The 15,775-nt window shown below is 36.2% G+C and overlaps 1 protein-coding gene across 2 annotated transcripts in view; it reads left to right on the top strand.

Moving 5' to 3' along the window:
* Positions 1-15,775, top strand: part of LOC145681284 (uncharacterized) — a 548,035-nt gene that overhangs the window by 463,622 nt on the left and 68,638 nt on the right. For both annotated transcript variants that reach the window (XM_081752913.1, XM_081752914.1), the window contains 3 exons: positions 9,738-9,906; positions 13,749-13,862; positions 15,452-15,700. In XM_081752913.1, the coding sequence (XP_081609039.1) occupies positions 9,738-9,906; positions 13,749-13,862; positions 15,452-15,700 (532 nt within the window). The remainder of the gene's footprint in view (positions 1-9,737; positions 9,907-13,748; positions 13,863-15,451; positions 15,701-15,775) is intronic.

Genomic DNA, 15,775 nt, shown 5'->3' with positions numbered 1-15,775 from the left:
AAAGAGCCTCCGCTCCGTAGGTTCGTAATTAATTTTAAGTGCCCTCATGAGACCATGCCACAAGTGTGTCTTCCATAGTAAAAAATGAAGTGAACATCTTCTCCCTATTCCGATACACTGAAATATTTACTTTTCCTGCAATAAATTCCATTGCTTTAAGCGTGACGCTAAAATTTCGGCTTTGCTTTTCGAGAGGTCCAAGTCTCTGATTAGATCACTTAGTTCCTCTTGAGTAAGTCTATGTGGTTCACATGGAGGTTCTTCTACAACAAACGTAGGGTTCTTCGAAGTACTTGATTCAGGAGCTTCAACTTCTTGATTATCATCAGAAGAAAGATCGTATTCTTTAGGTGGGTCAGGAACAGGTAGTCCTTCTCCATGTGGAACAGGGCGCATTGCAGAAGGAATGTTAAGATAGATCAAGGCCCGCTTCTTCTTCGTGGAAATTCCCTTCTTGGCGGAAGGAACCATACAAAAATAACAGTCTCTGATGTGGTCGCTTGGCTCCCTCCAAATCATGGGCACTGCAAAAGGCATTGAGCGCCCCTTCTCATTAATCCAATTTCTTAGATTGCTGGCACAAGTGTTACACACAATGTGGGGCGCCCAAGATTTATCTTGGTCTCCAATTTTACAACCAAAGTAATATTGATAGGCTTTTCTTATTAGTGGTGTTATAGTCTGCTTTTGTGAGGAAAATGTCACTTCCCCACACACGTAGCAGAAGCTATCCGCACTGTTTACAAAATTTCGCGGCATTTTTGTTTATTGAAATCCTCAAAATGTCATTTGAAATAGTTCCGACAACTATTTAAAAATATACATTCGAAATACCAGTATTTTTGCGTACTTGTAGTTGTATTTTTATGTCCTGCACTACACAAACGTCACACCCAAAACGCTGATAACTGCACTAAACCTGTCTTTTCTAAGAATAGCAGAACACTACTGAAATAAGGAACACAATGAAACCAAGTGTTCATATAGTTTCTCCAGTGTTGCCGGATCAGTGTAACATTTTACCCCTAACGAAGCGAATATATTTATTTTTAAAGCGTTATTATTAGACAAGACCGTAAAACGAAAAGTAGAGCTAATATTCGAAAATAACTTTCAAATTCGTGATCAGCACGACAAAATCAATAAGAATTAGCTGATTTTGTTCAATTTACATTTTCGTTGTTGAACAGTGTAATTGGAAGAATATACGCATTATGTCTGGTTTCAAAATACTTGTTAAACCAATTTCTATTTCACTAGAGTGATATAAACCCTCACCCCCGTTTTCCTCTTAGAGGTTATATTTCACAAAAACTTCCTTTTATCGTAAACGTAGCATACATGGGAAAGTTTTCAAGCCGTTCTTCTCCCCTTTGGAGTCTATCGCAAAATCCTGTCTTAGCTGCAACCGAGAGTATACAAGCAGATTATTTATGTAAAATTCCAAATTTCTACGGTTAATAGTTTCGGAGATGGGGAAAACAAAAAAGAAATCTCTCTTACGGGTAATATTTCTAAAAACTCCATTTTATCATAAGTGTAGAATACATATAGAATATTTGTACTGCGCATCAAAGTTCTGTATCTAATAATTTAAGAGATATGATAAAATAAATAAAGACATCGAAGCCTCTTCCCACTTAAAGGTTTCATTTCACAAAATTCCATTTTATACACAGTCTAGGGTATATTGAGCTTGTTTCTACGAAAAACCTCAAGAATATACAACTAATAGTTTTAGAAACCTGGTGGACGGAAAGAAATTCTAAGCTCTTTTTCTTCTTTTACGAGTCTCATCTTGCAAAATTTCGTCTTACAGAGGATCTAGGTACAAGCAGGCCCGTATTTAGGTAAATGTTATTCTATGCTCGAGCACAGGGCGGCAAAATTTTGGATTTTTCTTAAAGATTCACAATAAAGTAACATTTAAAACTAGCATCCCACAGAGTCCCTCGCAAGCGCGAAAAAATATGTTAATGTGTTTAATTCGCTCTAATTACAGTAGTTACTAATTAGCTAGTTTGTCTGATTATTTTTAAAAAGTCATCCTTTTCCACCCTTACCCCAAGGGGTGAGGATGAACTTGAACATCATGAAAACTGATACCATTAAACTCAGCGTCCTCTACGAATTCAATACTAATATCTGTCTTTTCGATTAATTTTAAAATCTCACCCCTCCTTGGGGAGTGGAGTATGACCTTGAAGTTGAATTGGGTTACAACTGTCACTAATAATCTAAACGACCCCAAAAGCTATGAATTCAACCCTAATATTGGCTGTTTTCGATTATTTTTAAGATGCCCCCATGTTATTTTTATGGGGATTTTGCACAGCTCAGGTGTGACCTAGGGACCTGGAACAAGTCATTCGGATCATTTTTCTGAGAGCTTTAAACCATATTAAAATTTTATGTTTCTATCTATTATGGTTCTCGAGTTGAAAAGCGCTACAGACAGACAAACAGCTTATTGTATTATTAATATTGATGCTATTAAACCATTATTGATGGTGAATAATATAAACATTTTTTTTTATCAGTTATCAGTGCTATTGTTACGGACGAGGCGGCAAATTATTTAGAGCACAGGGGCGCACAATATATAAATACGGGCCTGGGTACAAGGAAACTATTTATACAAATCTCAAGTTTATAACTTGCATGTCGCAAATTCTTGTTTTATATACAGCCTATGTTACAAGAAGTCAGAATAGGATATAATATTTAAAGGTTCTCCACCGAATAGTTTCAGAGATGTGGTAATGAGAGAATCAGTGAGAAAATCAGATTTACTCTTTTATATATATATACACAGGATGTTGATGAAGTACACTGACAAAGTTTAAGAGATGATTCCTTACATAAAAATGTCGAAAAAAAGTACGTACGGACCTGTGGTGCAAACTGCATTAGTTTCTGAGCTAGGATTGTCCAAAAGCTTGGAAAAAATTAATTGGAACACGCGTTATTTCGAACACGAGGAACTATAGACTGGCCGTCCATATAGGCGTAGAGGAAGTCACATATGCACCATCCAAAAATGTATATTATAGCAATGTGCAATGGGTGCTCAAGGATTTCCCCACAGGACATGATTCCCAGACAATCTCTCAACAGAATTCTCAGATGTGCTCTGACTACAGGTGGATCCAAAGTAGATAATAAAACTAAGCTTTGAAAGCTCTGAACACGAAATGCTTTGGCGGGAAATCAAAAGTGTTAGGCGCCATCAGTTTCACAGTTTCTCGTGTTCGTAAGAACGTGTGCCGCGATTTACTTGTTCACAGTTTTTTTTTTTTTTTTTTCGTTTAAGCGTCAAAAAGTACATCACAGCACGCGTTCTTCCAAACACGAGGAATGGTGAAGCTGGCGATCTCTAACACTTTCGACTTTCCGCCAAGGCATTCCGTTTTCATTGCCCAAAAAGCTTACTTTTATTACCTACTTTGGATCCACCTGTACTCAAAGCACATCTGAGAATTCTGTTGAGAGTATATCTGAGAATTCTGTTGAGAGTATATCTCAGAATTATGTCCTGTGGGGAATTTTTAAGCTTCCATTGCACATTGATGAAATATGTATTCTTGAATAATGTATATGTGACTTCCTCTACGTTGGTATGAACTTCCACTCCACTGTTCCTCGTGTTCGAAATAACGCGTGCCACAGTGTGTTTTATTCCATGGTTTTGAACTTACCTTGGTCTGAAACTATGCACTTTTCCCCAAGTCCACATGAACATTTTTTTCTTATTTTGATGTCAGGAATCACTTCTTACAGTTTGACAGTATATTTCACTATATATACACACATATTTACAGGAAGTACGTCAGAGTCTAGGTATTAAAGATACTATCCCGATATTTGACTGGTGGAACTAAGGAAAGCACTGAAAAACTTCAGTTAGATCGTGTCCGCAAGGTTCGAACCTGGAAACTCTCGATTCTTAGGTAAGAACGCCTAAGTTTTTCTACACTGGTTTGATGAAGGAAATTTAGGCAAAGAAAGCTTTCTGTCTCTTGTTTACACACGGATTGTTTCTAATGGAAGTTTGCATGACCTCAGAAGTTAGTTTGTTCTACCTAAACCGGTCATCAAGCAGTAAGTAAAAGCAAACTTGCACGAAGGAACACAATTGTAAACAAACTGAAAACTTCCGTCAGCTCCCTTCAAATTAGCGCAAACTACTGTCTTACGTAAGTTAACTATTTGAAGTCAAAATGTTTTCGATAGATTTCCCTTTGTTCCTACCATTTAGTTTAAACAAACAGCTAGTATCTTTTTAACTTTGTTAAAAACCTAGTTAATTTACTTAATTTATTTCAGAGAAGATAAACTGCGTACTTAGGTAACAATTACTAACTCCAGAGTTTTCCACCTCCAGTATTTAAGGTCAGATACTAAAAAGTAGCAATTTTTTTAAACCAAAATTTAGAAAAAAGAAATCTGTTTGCATGAGGAAGACATTTCACATTTCATCCTAGGAAAATTTCACGCCAAACATTATTTTAAGATTTGTTAAGTCTGTTCTTTGTTTGTCACGTTGTAAGCGTTTCACTTTTATGTAGTCACAATTTAGAGAAGAAACATCGGTACATATCCACCTACCAATGCGTCGATCGCTTGGGTTCGCGGTGGCTCAGTATTAGAGCGTTCACTTCTGGTACTTGGGGTCCCGGGTTCGATCCCAGCCCCCGCCAAGTGAACTTTGTGGTGGACAAACACCGTGTGCGTGGGTTTCCTCGGGGTTCTCCCGTTTCCTCCCACTTTCGTCATTCCACCATTTCATTCATTAGTCATCATCATCGTCTCCTTTAGCCTAACCGGCATAACCGTGAGACGTAAAACTCAAAGATTTCATTTTATTTCATTTCTTTGCGTCGATGCTTTTTTTCTTTCTTTCTTTCTTTCTTTCTTTCCTTTTTTCTTTCTTTCTTTCTTTTTTTTTTTTTTTTTTTTTGTATTTACTGGCAATTTCTGTATTATTTAGTCCGTATACCGGGTGTCTATCGGTCACGAAGGTCACGAATGTCACGAAATCAGAAAATGGTCATGAAAGTCACGAAAAGGTCACGAAATTTAGCTTTTGGGTCACGATTTTTTTTTTAACTGTTCAAATGTAAGTAGAGATTGTAAAATTTTGTTCTATAAAACGTCAAAGTTAACCACCAAAAATGTCTATGATCAGCTTTAGACGCTACCAAATCGCAAGCAAAGTACGTTTCTATCACATGGATGAAAATTCGGCCTAATTCGCACCCGAATTCGCTCTTGAAAATATTAGGAAATTTTATGATTTGGTAAAGAAAAGGTCACGAAAAAGTCACGAAATTTCATTTTGGGATTTTAGTAGACACCCTGGTATATTTCAATCTCTGCCTTTGTGGTAGAGCGTTCACCTCCGGTGCTTGGGGTCCCTGGTTCGATCCCAGCTTGCGCCGTGTGGACTTTGTGGTGGACAAACACCGTGCTCGTGGGTTTTCTAGGCATTCTCCCGTTTCCTCCCACTTTCTTCATTCCACCATTTCACTCATCTCCCATCATCACCGTCTCCTTTAGCCTAGCTGGCATAACCGTGGGACGTAAAACTCAAAGATTTCATTTCATTTTTTTTCAATCTCCGCCTTCCTGTTAAGTATTTTAGGTGGTGTGGAGATAGGTCAGTATTCCCACATTTCAAAGGTTTCCATTCTCCGTTTTCCCTCTCTTTGTAGTGTCCTTGTGTTACATTCATGCTGTGCCACATTCTCCGTATATGTTTTCATTAACTTTTCTTCAGTTCTATGACTTTACTTCAAATGCCTTCTTGGCCGAAGCTGTTCTCGATTTTACATCTTGTTTGCGTCTATTTTCGCTCTTAATTTACACCCTAAGTAACACATTACACTAATAATAATAATAATAATAATAATAATAATAATAATAATAATAATAATAATAATAATAATAATAATAATAATAATAATAATAATAATAATATAGGTAATAACTTATACAGCGTAATCACGAAGTCCCGTTACCCTGTATCGCGTCAACATATTCATAGATGGTCGCATTGTATTAATATGGGATCATGGCAGAGGGAACTTTGGGGTGGTGTAACTATTATTTACTATTTATTGCATAGTGTGTGTGTACACCATCGTTTTCATAACATAGTATGATTCTTCTCCACGTACGATGTGAAATTGTCCTCAACGTTGCTGTCGTGATGGCAGTAAATGCAGGTCGAACAGCAAGCATCCTTAAGTTTGTCAACTGTCTCGTATCCTGTAGAAGCAATCTTTTGTTTTATAAACCCCTATAATGAATTGTTGCAAGATTTAAAATTAGGGCTTCGGGGTGGCCACTCCAAAGATGCAGCCAAATGGAGAGAACCACGTTCAATTCATTTATCACATTGAGACATTCTCTAATGGCAATAGCATAATGGGCTCTTGCTCTGTCCTGCTGGAACCATACACGGCCGAGTAGTCCCTGATCTTGCAGATATGGAATAAATCAATCACGTAACATGGTGAGATACATGTATATAGAGAATATAAATCATATCTGACAACTGTAATGCTTAATTGAGGATTGTCCTCATTTGTAAGCTATGAACAGGCAAATAAATATGAATATGAATATGAATACGCAGTGTGATTCACAGCACCATCAAAGAAATATGGAACTACCAAGAGTTGCAGGCACTGCAGCCCAGATCATGACATATGGTGGTATTCAAGTTCTTCATACAAACATGGGCTTTCTTTACTCCAGAAATAAAACGTTTCTGGCGTTTACGTTGCGATATATTGCACACTCGTCCGAGAAAACCACTTTCTTCCTTCAAGAAAGAATTGTGAAGATATCGAACATTCGCTTACAAACCTGCTGACGTTTTTGCATGTCACTATTATTCAAATCGTTTACAAACGAAGGTTTAAATACCTTTAACTGCAAATCCTTCTTCATATGCTTTTGTAATGTCGAGTATAGAACACTTAATTCCTGTGACCACTTACGAATGGAATTTTTTGGCGAACAGACGCTGCAGCCTCCAGTCGTGTTGGTAATGTCCTGTGCGGGGCTTATCGTTTATACTACCAGTTGCAAAAAGCTTTTTCTTCCACCGTAAAATTGTTGATTTTGGTTAGGAATGTTTCGGAAACCTAACAGCGAAATCATGCTGAATATCTCTCATTGATTTTTCCGTATGGGATCATTCGTAAGCCCAGTGCTCATTACGATCCGTTCGTGCATGGTGTAAGTAGGCTCATCGACCGTGATTAGATGTATATCAGCACCTGCAACAATAAGAAACAACAATTCATTAACATCTGGTAATGGGTTTAGATGTATATCAGCACCTGCAACAATAAGAAACAACAATTCATTAACATCTGGCAATGGGTTTAGATGTATATCAGCACCTGCAACAATAAGAAACAACAATTCATTAACATCTGGTAATGGGTTTAGATGTATATCAGCACCTGCAATAATAAGAAACAACAATTCATTAACATCTGGTAATGGGTTTAGATGTATATCAGCACCTGCAACAATAAGAAACAACAATTCATTAACATCTGGTAATGGGTTTAGATGTATATCAGCACCTGCAACAATAAGAAACAACAATTCATTAACATCTGGTAATGGGTTTAGATGTATATCAGCACCTGCAACAATAAGAAATAACAATTCATTAACATCTGGTAATGGGTTTAGATGTATATCAGCACCTGCAACAATAAGAAACAACAATTCATTAACATCTGGTAATGGGTTTAGATGTATATCAGCACCTGCAACAATAAGAAACAACAATTCATTAACATCTGGTAATGGATTTAGATGTATATCAGCACCTGCAACAATAAGAAACAACAATTCATTAACATCTGGTAATGGGTTTAGATGTATATCAGCACCTGCAACAATAAGAAATAACAATTCATTAACATCTGGTAATGGGTTTAGATGTATATCAGCACCTGCAACAGTAAGAGACAACAATTCAATAACATCCATGTAATACATAGGGGATAACGGTACTTTGCGATCATATTGTACATTATCATATTCACACTAGAGTGTTCAACAATTATTGTCCCTGACATAGAAGATCTGTCATTTTCCCACATAGTCCCACCTCATTGTAATGCACTTCTCCCACCTATGTTCTATAGCACGAATACCAGGAAAAAAAAAAACTTTATGGCTGTGCTAGAAGTCATTCTTTGACGGCTTGCATAATGTGCTCATCGTTAGCAAACTTTGTCCCTCGCAAGTACTGCTTAAGTTTGGGGAACAAGTGAAAGTCATTTCGGGCAAGATCTGAAGAGTACGGAGGGTTCTCAAGTATTTCAAACCCGGTATCAACAATAGCAGCGGCGGTAAGGTGACTTCTGTGTGCGGAAGTATTGTCCTACAACAGCAGGACTTTCCTATGTAGCATCCCTCTGCGTTTCTCCTTGATTGCCTCCTTTACTTTTGGAATCAATTGTGTATAATAGTCCCTGGAGATAATCAATAAACAGTTCGCCCTTGCTATCAGAAAAAATCGTGGCCATAACCGTGCCAGCTGATGGCATTGTCTTGAATTTCTTCGGGAGCGGAGAATCATGGTACCATCACTACATAATCTGTTGCTTGAACTCTGGATCGTAATGGTGTACCCAGGTTTCATCTGTGGTCACACATCAAGCAAGAAAGTTACTCGGGTGTTTCTTAAACATGGCCAAAATTGTTTCTGATCAATGTACTCTTTCACTTTTTGGTCAATGGTTAACATTCGTGGGCTAATAGCTTGTGTATCTTCAAGTGTTGTGTAAAATTGTGTATATTGAACCGAGTGACAGGCTAGTAACCTCAGCTAATCTCTACAGAGTAAATCGTCTGTCAGTCATTAACAGGTTGTGAACCATGTTAATGTTTTCCGGTGTGCATACTGTTACGGGCGATCGTGCACCTGATGCATGTTCACTTTTCTCCCTGCCGCACCGGAAGTGACGTGATCAGTTCTTGATGATTTGGTATGTACGATCGCCATCACCTAATACATTCTCCACGTCTTCATGAATCTCTTTGAAGAGGTAATTCCTTCCTTTTTAGGTACTTAATGGTTGTTCTTTGTTCAGGTTTGTCCATTTTCGCAATCGTCGCTCACCGTGACCTGAAAAACAATGCAGAACATTAGTACTGTACACCCAGCATGCCTGAAACTTGTTTCTAAACATTCAAAGAATAAATTATGCTACATGTACAGTTTAATCTATTTCGGATAATGCCTTCGTTATCAGGGAGAATGATTGCTAAACACTCCTCGTACTTCTCATACAAGAAATATGGAACGCAGAAGTTCTTTTTACGCATAAGAAGCCACTATTTACTACTGTTAGTATCTTAATGTTTTTAGGTATGTGATTAATTCCCATTCATCTTATTACCACCAAAAGCCCTTTTTCTCTTTATTGTGACAATGGTGACAGCTGTAAGCGAAAATTCGACGTTTAAGATTTTTTAAAAATAAATTCGTAACAGGATACAGAAAACACTTTTTTGAGTTTTTTTTTTTTTTTTTTTGTCATATTTCTGTTGCATAAAGACGTTAAGTTTGTATATTATATGTGCTGGGTATGGAAAAAATGTGACATTGTCCCAACAGGAGCAGATATAGGTAGATACGTATAACCGTATACTACTTTTATACATGTAAGTAAAGATGATTTCGTTTGCTTTTGTTGTAGGTTTGTAACAGAAGGAGGGCCGAGCGTTGACAAATTACAGCCAGGTGACCAAATTCTCAAGATCAATGGGGAGGACGTTAAAAAGGCTCCGCGCGACCACGTCATTCAGTTGGTACGCTCGTGCAAGGAGACGGTACAGCTGACAGTGTGTCAGCCTCCGCTTGATAATGTAAGTACTCACTTGGTATACTTCACCTTACCATAAGATTCTTTTCATCATTTGGAAACGATTTTAGAAATATGTTGTAAAGACTAAAGCTAGTGTTTTAGTCACTTTTTTTCTTAACAAAGAAAGTGGAAAATCTGATACAAAATTGTTTTAGCAGTGATAAATTTTTGCATAAACTGTAATGTAATGGATTATTGATGTACATGGTGTTTCAAATCAACACCAGCAACGTTTGGAAGGTGATTCCTGACATCAAGATAAGACAAAAAGTATAGACCAACCTGGGTGCACAAATGCTTCCTTTTGGAGTTATAGGCTGCCGGAAACATGGAAAAATGAACTTTAAACGTCCATAGCTCCAAAACTATGGGACCTACCGTAGTCGGGTCAAGATTTCACTTGAGAACTAGTATATGCCTTATCCAAATATCCATATTCCAGAATCCAGCGGTACTCACGCAACAATTTTTAGGGGGAGTTTGGCTACGGGCATATAATTTGAAGTACTCACAAACTACCTCTATAGAAACTATTGCGGAAGTACCACAGGATTCTAAAACACGGATATTTGGATAAGGGACATACTAGTTCATATATCTTGACCCTAATACGGTAGATCCCATCCATAGTATTGCAGCTATGAACCTTGAAGTTTATTTTTTCATGTCTTCGGCAACTTATAACTCCGAAAGGAAGCATTTATGCACCTAAGTGGTACTTTTTGACTTATCTTGGTGTCAGGAGTCACCGCCCAAACGTTGTTGGTGTTGTTTCGAAACACCTTGTATAAATAGATCAAACGTAATGTGAACAGTATATAAATTATCTACAATGTCTAATTGCATTTGAGATGTGTGTTTTGTAAGATCATTCTCTTAAACAAAGAAACCTTATTATTGGGATCCTGTCTATTAATACGTTCTATCAAGTAAGTACCGAGAACTGTTCATTTAAAAACCCCTCGTAAAAGATTTGAAAAAGAGGCTGGTATCAATGTACCTAATTGTTACTTAGAGTTTTGGCGCGATTATCGAGCAGGATTAGTCGATCTCAAGTGAACTTTCCAATTTTTAAGATAGATTTAAAAAGCCTCAAATTTGGTGCTGCCAACGAAACTGCTTGTGCTGAATCTTTGAAAATGTTGGAGAAGGCCTGCAGTAAACCAGCTTTATCGAAAACATTAGCATGCGAGTTGTACAAAGCATTCAAAGAAGACGAAGAAATGGTTGCGAATTTATGTCGTTCAGGTCGACTTCATTGTCTTTGAGGCAAAGCGTCATTTACGCTTAAGATAGATAGCTCAGGATCTGAACGTTTCACGAATCCTTTGCAAAGAGAAATGACTCAGGATTTAGATGTTTCACGATTTCTTTGAGAAGAGAGATGACTCAGGATTTGGATGTTTCACGATTTCTTTGAGAAGAGAGATGACAGGATTTGGATGTTTCACGATTTCTTTGAAAAGAGAGATGACTCAGGATTTAGATGTTTCACTATTTCTTTGAGAAGAGAGATGACTCAGGATTTGGATGTATCACGATTTCTTTGAAAAGAGAGATGACTCAGGATTCAGATGTTTCACGATTTCTTTGCAAAGAGAGATGACTCAGGATTTGGATGTTTCACGATTTCTTTGCGAGAAAGATGGCTCAGGATCTGGATATTTTAGGAATTCTTTGCAAAGAGAAATGGCTCAGGATCTGGACGTTTCACGATTTCTTTGAGAAGAGAGATTACTTAGGATTTGGATGTTTCACGTGTCATGCTCGACAACGCTTCATATTCTGACATATCTGACTTTTATTTTGTATAGACAAGGAGTTATGTATTGGCCTAAAACTGAGTCGCCACCACGTTTATGCAAAACGTGGAAAATCGTATTTAGATCCAGATTCTTGATCTCGGAAGTAAGTAACACCATGAAGACCTATTTGATCACATTGCACGGTGCGATACGAAAAGAAACCGTGACTAACTGATTGAATGTATGGAAAATATTCAAGTAAACTTCGGATTTCAATAACATGATTTAAATAGCTAGCAATAGATAGCAACTAATTTGAAGACAAACTCATAATACTGTTTGGTCACTGAAATTAATTAAGAATCTCCGCATAAGCATTACCCATTGTCAGAGTTTATCTTATTATGACACTGAAGTTACTATTTATATAGTCAGCATTACCCAAAGCTCATTAATTCAACAAAGGCAACATATATTAAGTATAAACTCTATCATATATTAAGCACATTATTTAAAACTTCCATAAATACATCTATCTTTTAATATTCATTTATAATTATATCTTTTATCTCTTTTATATAGCCTTTGTATATATCGTAATCATTCTGGCATTGCTGTATATGATATCTAACTTCATGGTTCAATATTCAGACTTCGTTGACTAACTCTGTTTTATACAATGGCATAGATTATGTTTAATGCTACGCTGATTCATATTACATTCAGTTATACAGATAAAGGTTCAGTAACATAGTAGACGTTATGATTATTGTAAAATCGTGCCAAGACAATAACTAATTTCAAATGATATTTATATTAATTACATTGTATAGATTACTAGAATTTGGATTGTATACTTGCAGATTACACCATAATTTCTATCAAAACATATTTTAAGGTGATGTGGCGGTATGGAAGAATAAGGGCCTAAGCCCCAGAAGAAAGTATTTAATTCTTCATATTTATTACTTTACTGGCACCGTTAAAATATTCACAACACGTTCAAAACTTGAATAATTACGAATTAAATTATATAACTTTTAGCAGATAAAGATTCAAACACATTAATAACTTCTGAAATTGTTATTTTCATTGAATTTGCAGTTAAGAATTAACGGATTCACAATTACCAATCACAATTACAATTCTTTTTTTTTTTTGTCTTATTATATCTTTCTTCTTCCTCTGATATCTAAATAAATTAAATTTAGTTTTCCAAGGATTAATTTCTGATACCGACCAAGAAATAGGTTGACATATGACAAAACATATAACAAATAAAATCTACATAATGGACAAACACGAATATAAACAAGGAAAGCAAAAGATACAAATAAACAAACAACATGAAAAGCAAAAGGTATAAACAAGAATAATTGTGGGGCATAACACACGATTTCTTTGCAAGATGGCTCAGGATTTGGATATTGAAGGAATCCTTTGAAAAGAGAAATGGCTCAGGATCTGGACGTTTCACGAATCCTTTGCAAAGAGAGATGACTCAGGATTTGGATGTTTCACGATTTCTTTGCAAGAAAGATGGCTCAGGATTTGGATATTGATCGAATCCTTTGTGAAGAGAAATGGCTCAGGATCCGGATGTTTCATGAATCCTTGGCACTATTTTAGTCGATGTTCAAACGTAAGACGCGTCACGAGAACGCTTGTTCCGAAATAGCTTAATTTTCTTCAAAAATATCACCTTAAACACGTTACTGAAGATATTCTTCATCGAGTTAATTTAGACCTTACGTTCATGAAACTCATCATAGCGATAACGAGACGAAAGTTTATGAGTTCGACATGCAGACCAGCCAAAAAGCGTCAGAATGGCGCCTTGGTAACGAGCTAAAACCGAAGAGAACATTCAGAGACGGTCGGAAACCGAAATCGTGTTGACTGTTTTCTTTGCTTATTGTGTTGTCCACTCGGAATTCTTCCGGAGGGTCGAACAGTAAATAAGCAATATTGAATGCACTTTTAATATTTAATAACTTTTCAGTCTTTGTTTGTAAGCATTTAAGTGTATGTTATATAATATTACTGTGCAATGTAAGGTTGGTACCAAAGATCTTTTTTTCTTTTTCTATTATTACAGTCGGCTCGGAAATCGGCCATTCTTAGTGCAGCAAAGAAGGCCAAGTTGAAATCCAATCCATCCCGGGTTCGGTTTGCGGAAGGCGTAGTTGTTAATGGCTCTCCGCTCTTTCCTGTAAGTTTCAGCTTATAGTAATAATGACAATGTTACTACAGATTATAATATAAGAGTCGTAAAAAGAAAATTAGATAAAGTTACTGAAATTTCTGTGCTAATTTATTTGTTTTTATTTTTAAAAAAGTTAAACTCAAACTCAAGAAGGTGTTGTGACTAATTTTTATTACAAGAAGAAACCTAAAGTGCTAAATTAACGAAATAAACCCTAATACTTTAATTAATAGAGCTTAAATTTTGTAATTTTAATTTATTTTGGTAGGAGTTGTAACGTTTAATTTGTAATGGATAGCAAATAAATTTAGGATTAAGATTTAGATTTCTGGACTTTCGGCGTCTAAGGCCATTTAGCCCGTCACGTTTGAGGGATGACGTCCCTCGGCGAGCACATTATCAGATGAAAGGGAAGGAATAAAGGATTGGGGAAGGAAGGAAGCGGCCTGGGTTGTCCTTATATTAATGAAAGAAGGGAACAACCGATTTAGACTTGTTTTCACACACCAAATCCTCTGTAGGTCTAAATTCAATAAACCACTACTCCACCCAGTCCGATTACCAGATCAGTCAAACACTCTTTTACTACCCGAAGTAGGCGCTGTCTACTCAGACTACATGGCTTGTACCACAGCCTACCTGCTGTACTTCGACATTCCAGTGTCCATATATTGGGAACACCTTTTGACGGTTGTAATTTCATATATTAATGAATGGAGGAAACAAGTGATTTAACACTGGACACTGGATTGTCCAAGCACAGCAAGTAGGCTGTGGTACAAGCCATGTGATCTGAGTGGACAGCACCGACTTCGGGAGTAAAAGAGTGTTTGGCTGATCTGGTAATCGGACTGGGTGGAGTAGTGGTTAACGCATCGGCACGGTATGCCGTCCAGGGTTCGAGTCCCGCTCCAGTCAATAAGTTTTTCACTCTTTGTATGTTATTGAATTTAGACCTACAGAGGGTTTGGTGTATGAAAATAAGTCTAAATCGGTTGATTCCTCCTTTCATTAATATAAGGACAAATTTATTTACTATCCATGGCTGTAGTAGGTTCGAGCTCTGGTTCAGTCGATCACTTTTTCACTTTTTGTATGTTATTGAGATTTGTCCTGACTTTTGAGAAATTATTTTCCGTTGCACTATTATTGTTATTTATTATTATTATTATTATTATTATTATTATTATTATTATTATTATTATTATTATTATTGAATTTATGACAAATTACTTGCAAATCGTTGATATTATTGTTATGTTATCTCAAGTATATTTTAATTAATATAATAACAAAATGATATATTTCAGTTTGGTGCACATTAAAATTTGAGAAGTTCGACTAATTTCTCTTAAATGAAATTTTTAATTTAATTGTTTTGAAGACGAGATTTTAGAAGATTGACTTTTTTTTTTGCTTGAATCTTCATTTTAAAATTATCTTGAATTATAAAAAAATCTGTATATCTTATTCTAACCTGTTCAATTGACAATTGTCTTATAATTCATTATCATTATCATTATTATTATTATTATTATTACTATTACTATTATTTGTAGCTAAGATATTTTCAATGATTGTTATTTATTTTTTAGCCGTCCGACTTCTCAATCGGAGACTCTTACATCCCTTTTATGCCGAATGTGCTGAAAGTTTTCTTGGAAAATGGTCAAACTAAGTCGTTTAAATATGACTCCAACACAACTGTTCAAGATGTATTGGAGTCGCTGCAACAAAAACTCTGCATCAAGGCAATGGAGCATTTCTCGTTGGTTGTGGAACATGTTAAAAGTTTGCGAAGGAACAAACTTACTTTACTTGACCCTATGGAGTCACTAGCACGAGTAAGTACATCATTTTACATCTATTAAAAATTTTTTAACATTTACTTTATTATTTTCTTTGTTATACTATGCGAG

Source organism: Thermobia domestica, chromosome 3 (genome assembly GCF_964235325.1).
Source record: "Thermobia domestica chromosome 3, izTheDome1.hap1.1, whole genome shotgun sequence".
NCBI lineage: Eukaryota > Metazoa > Arthropoda > Insecta > Zygentoma > Lepismatidae > Thermobia > Thermobia domestica.
This window is presented reverse-complemented; position numbering and strand designations above follow the sequence as displayed.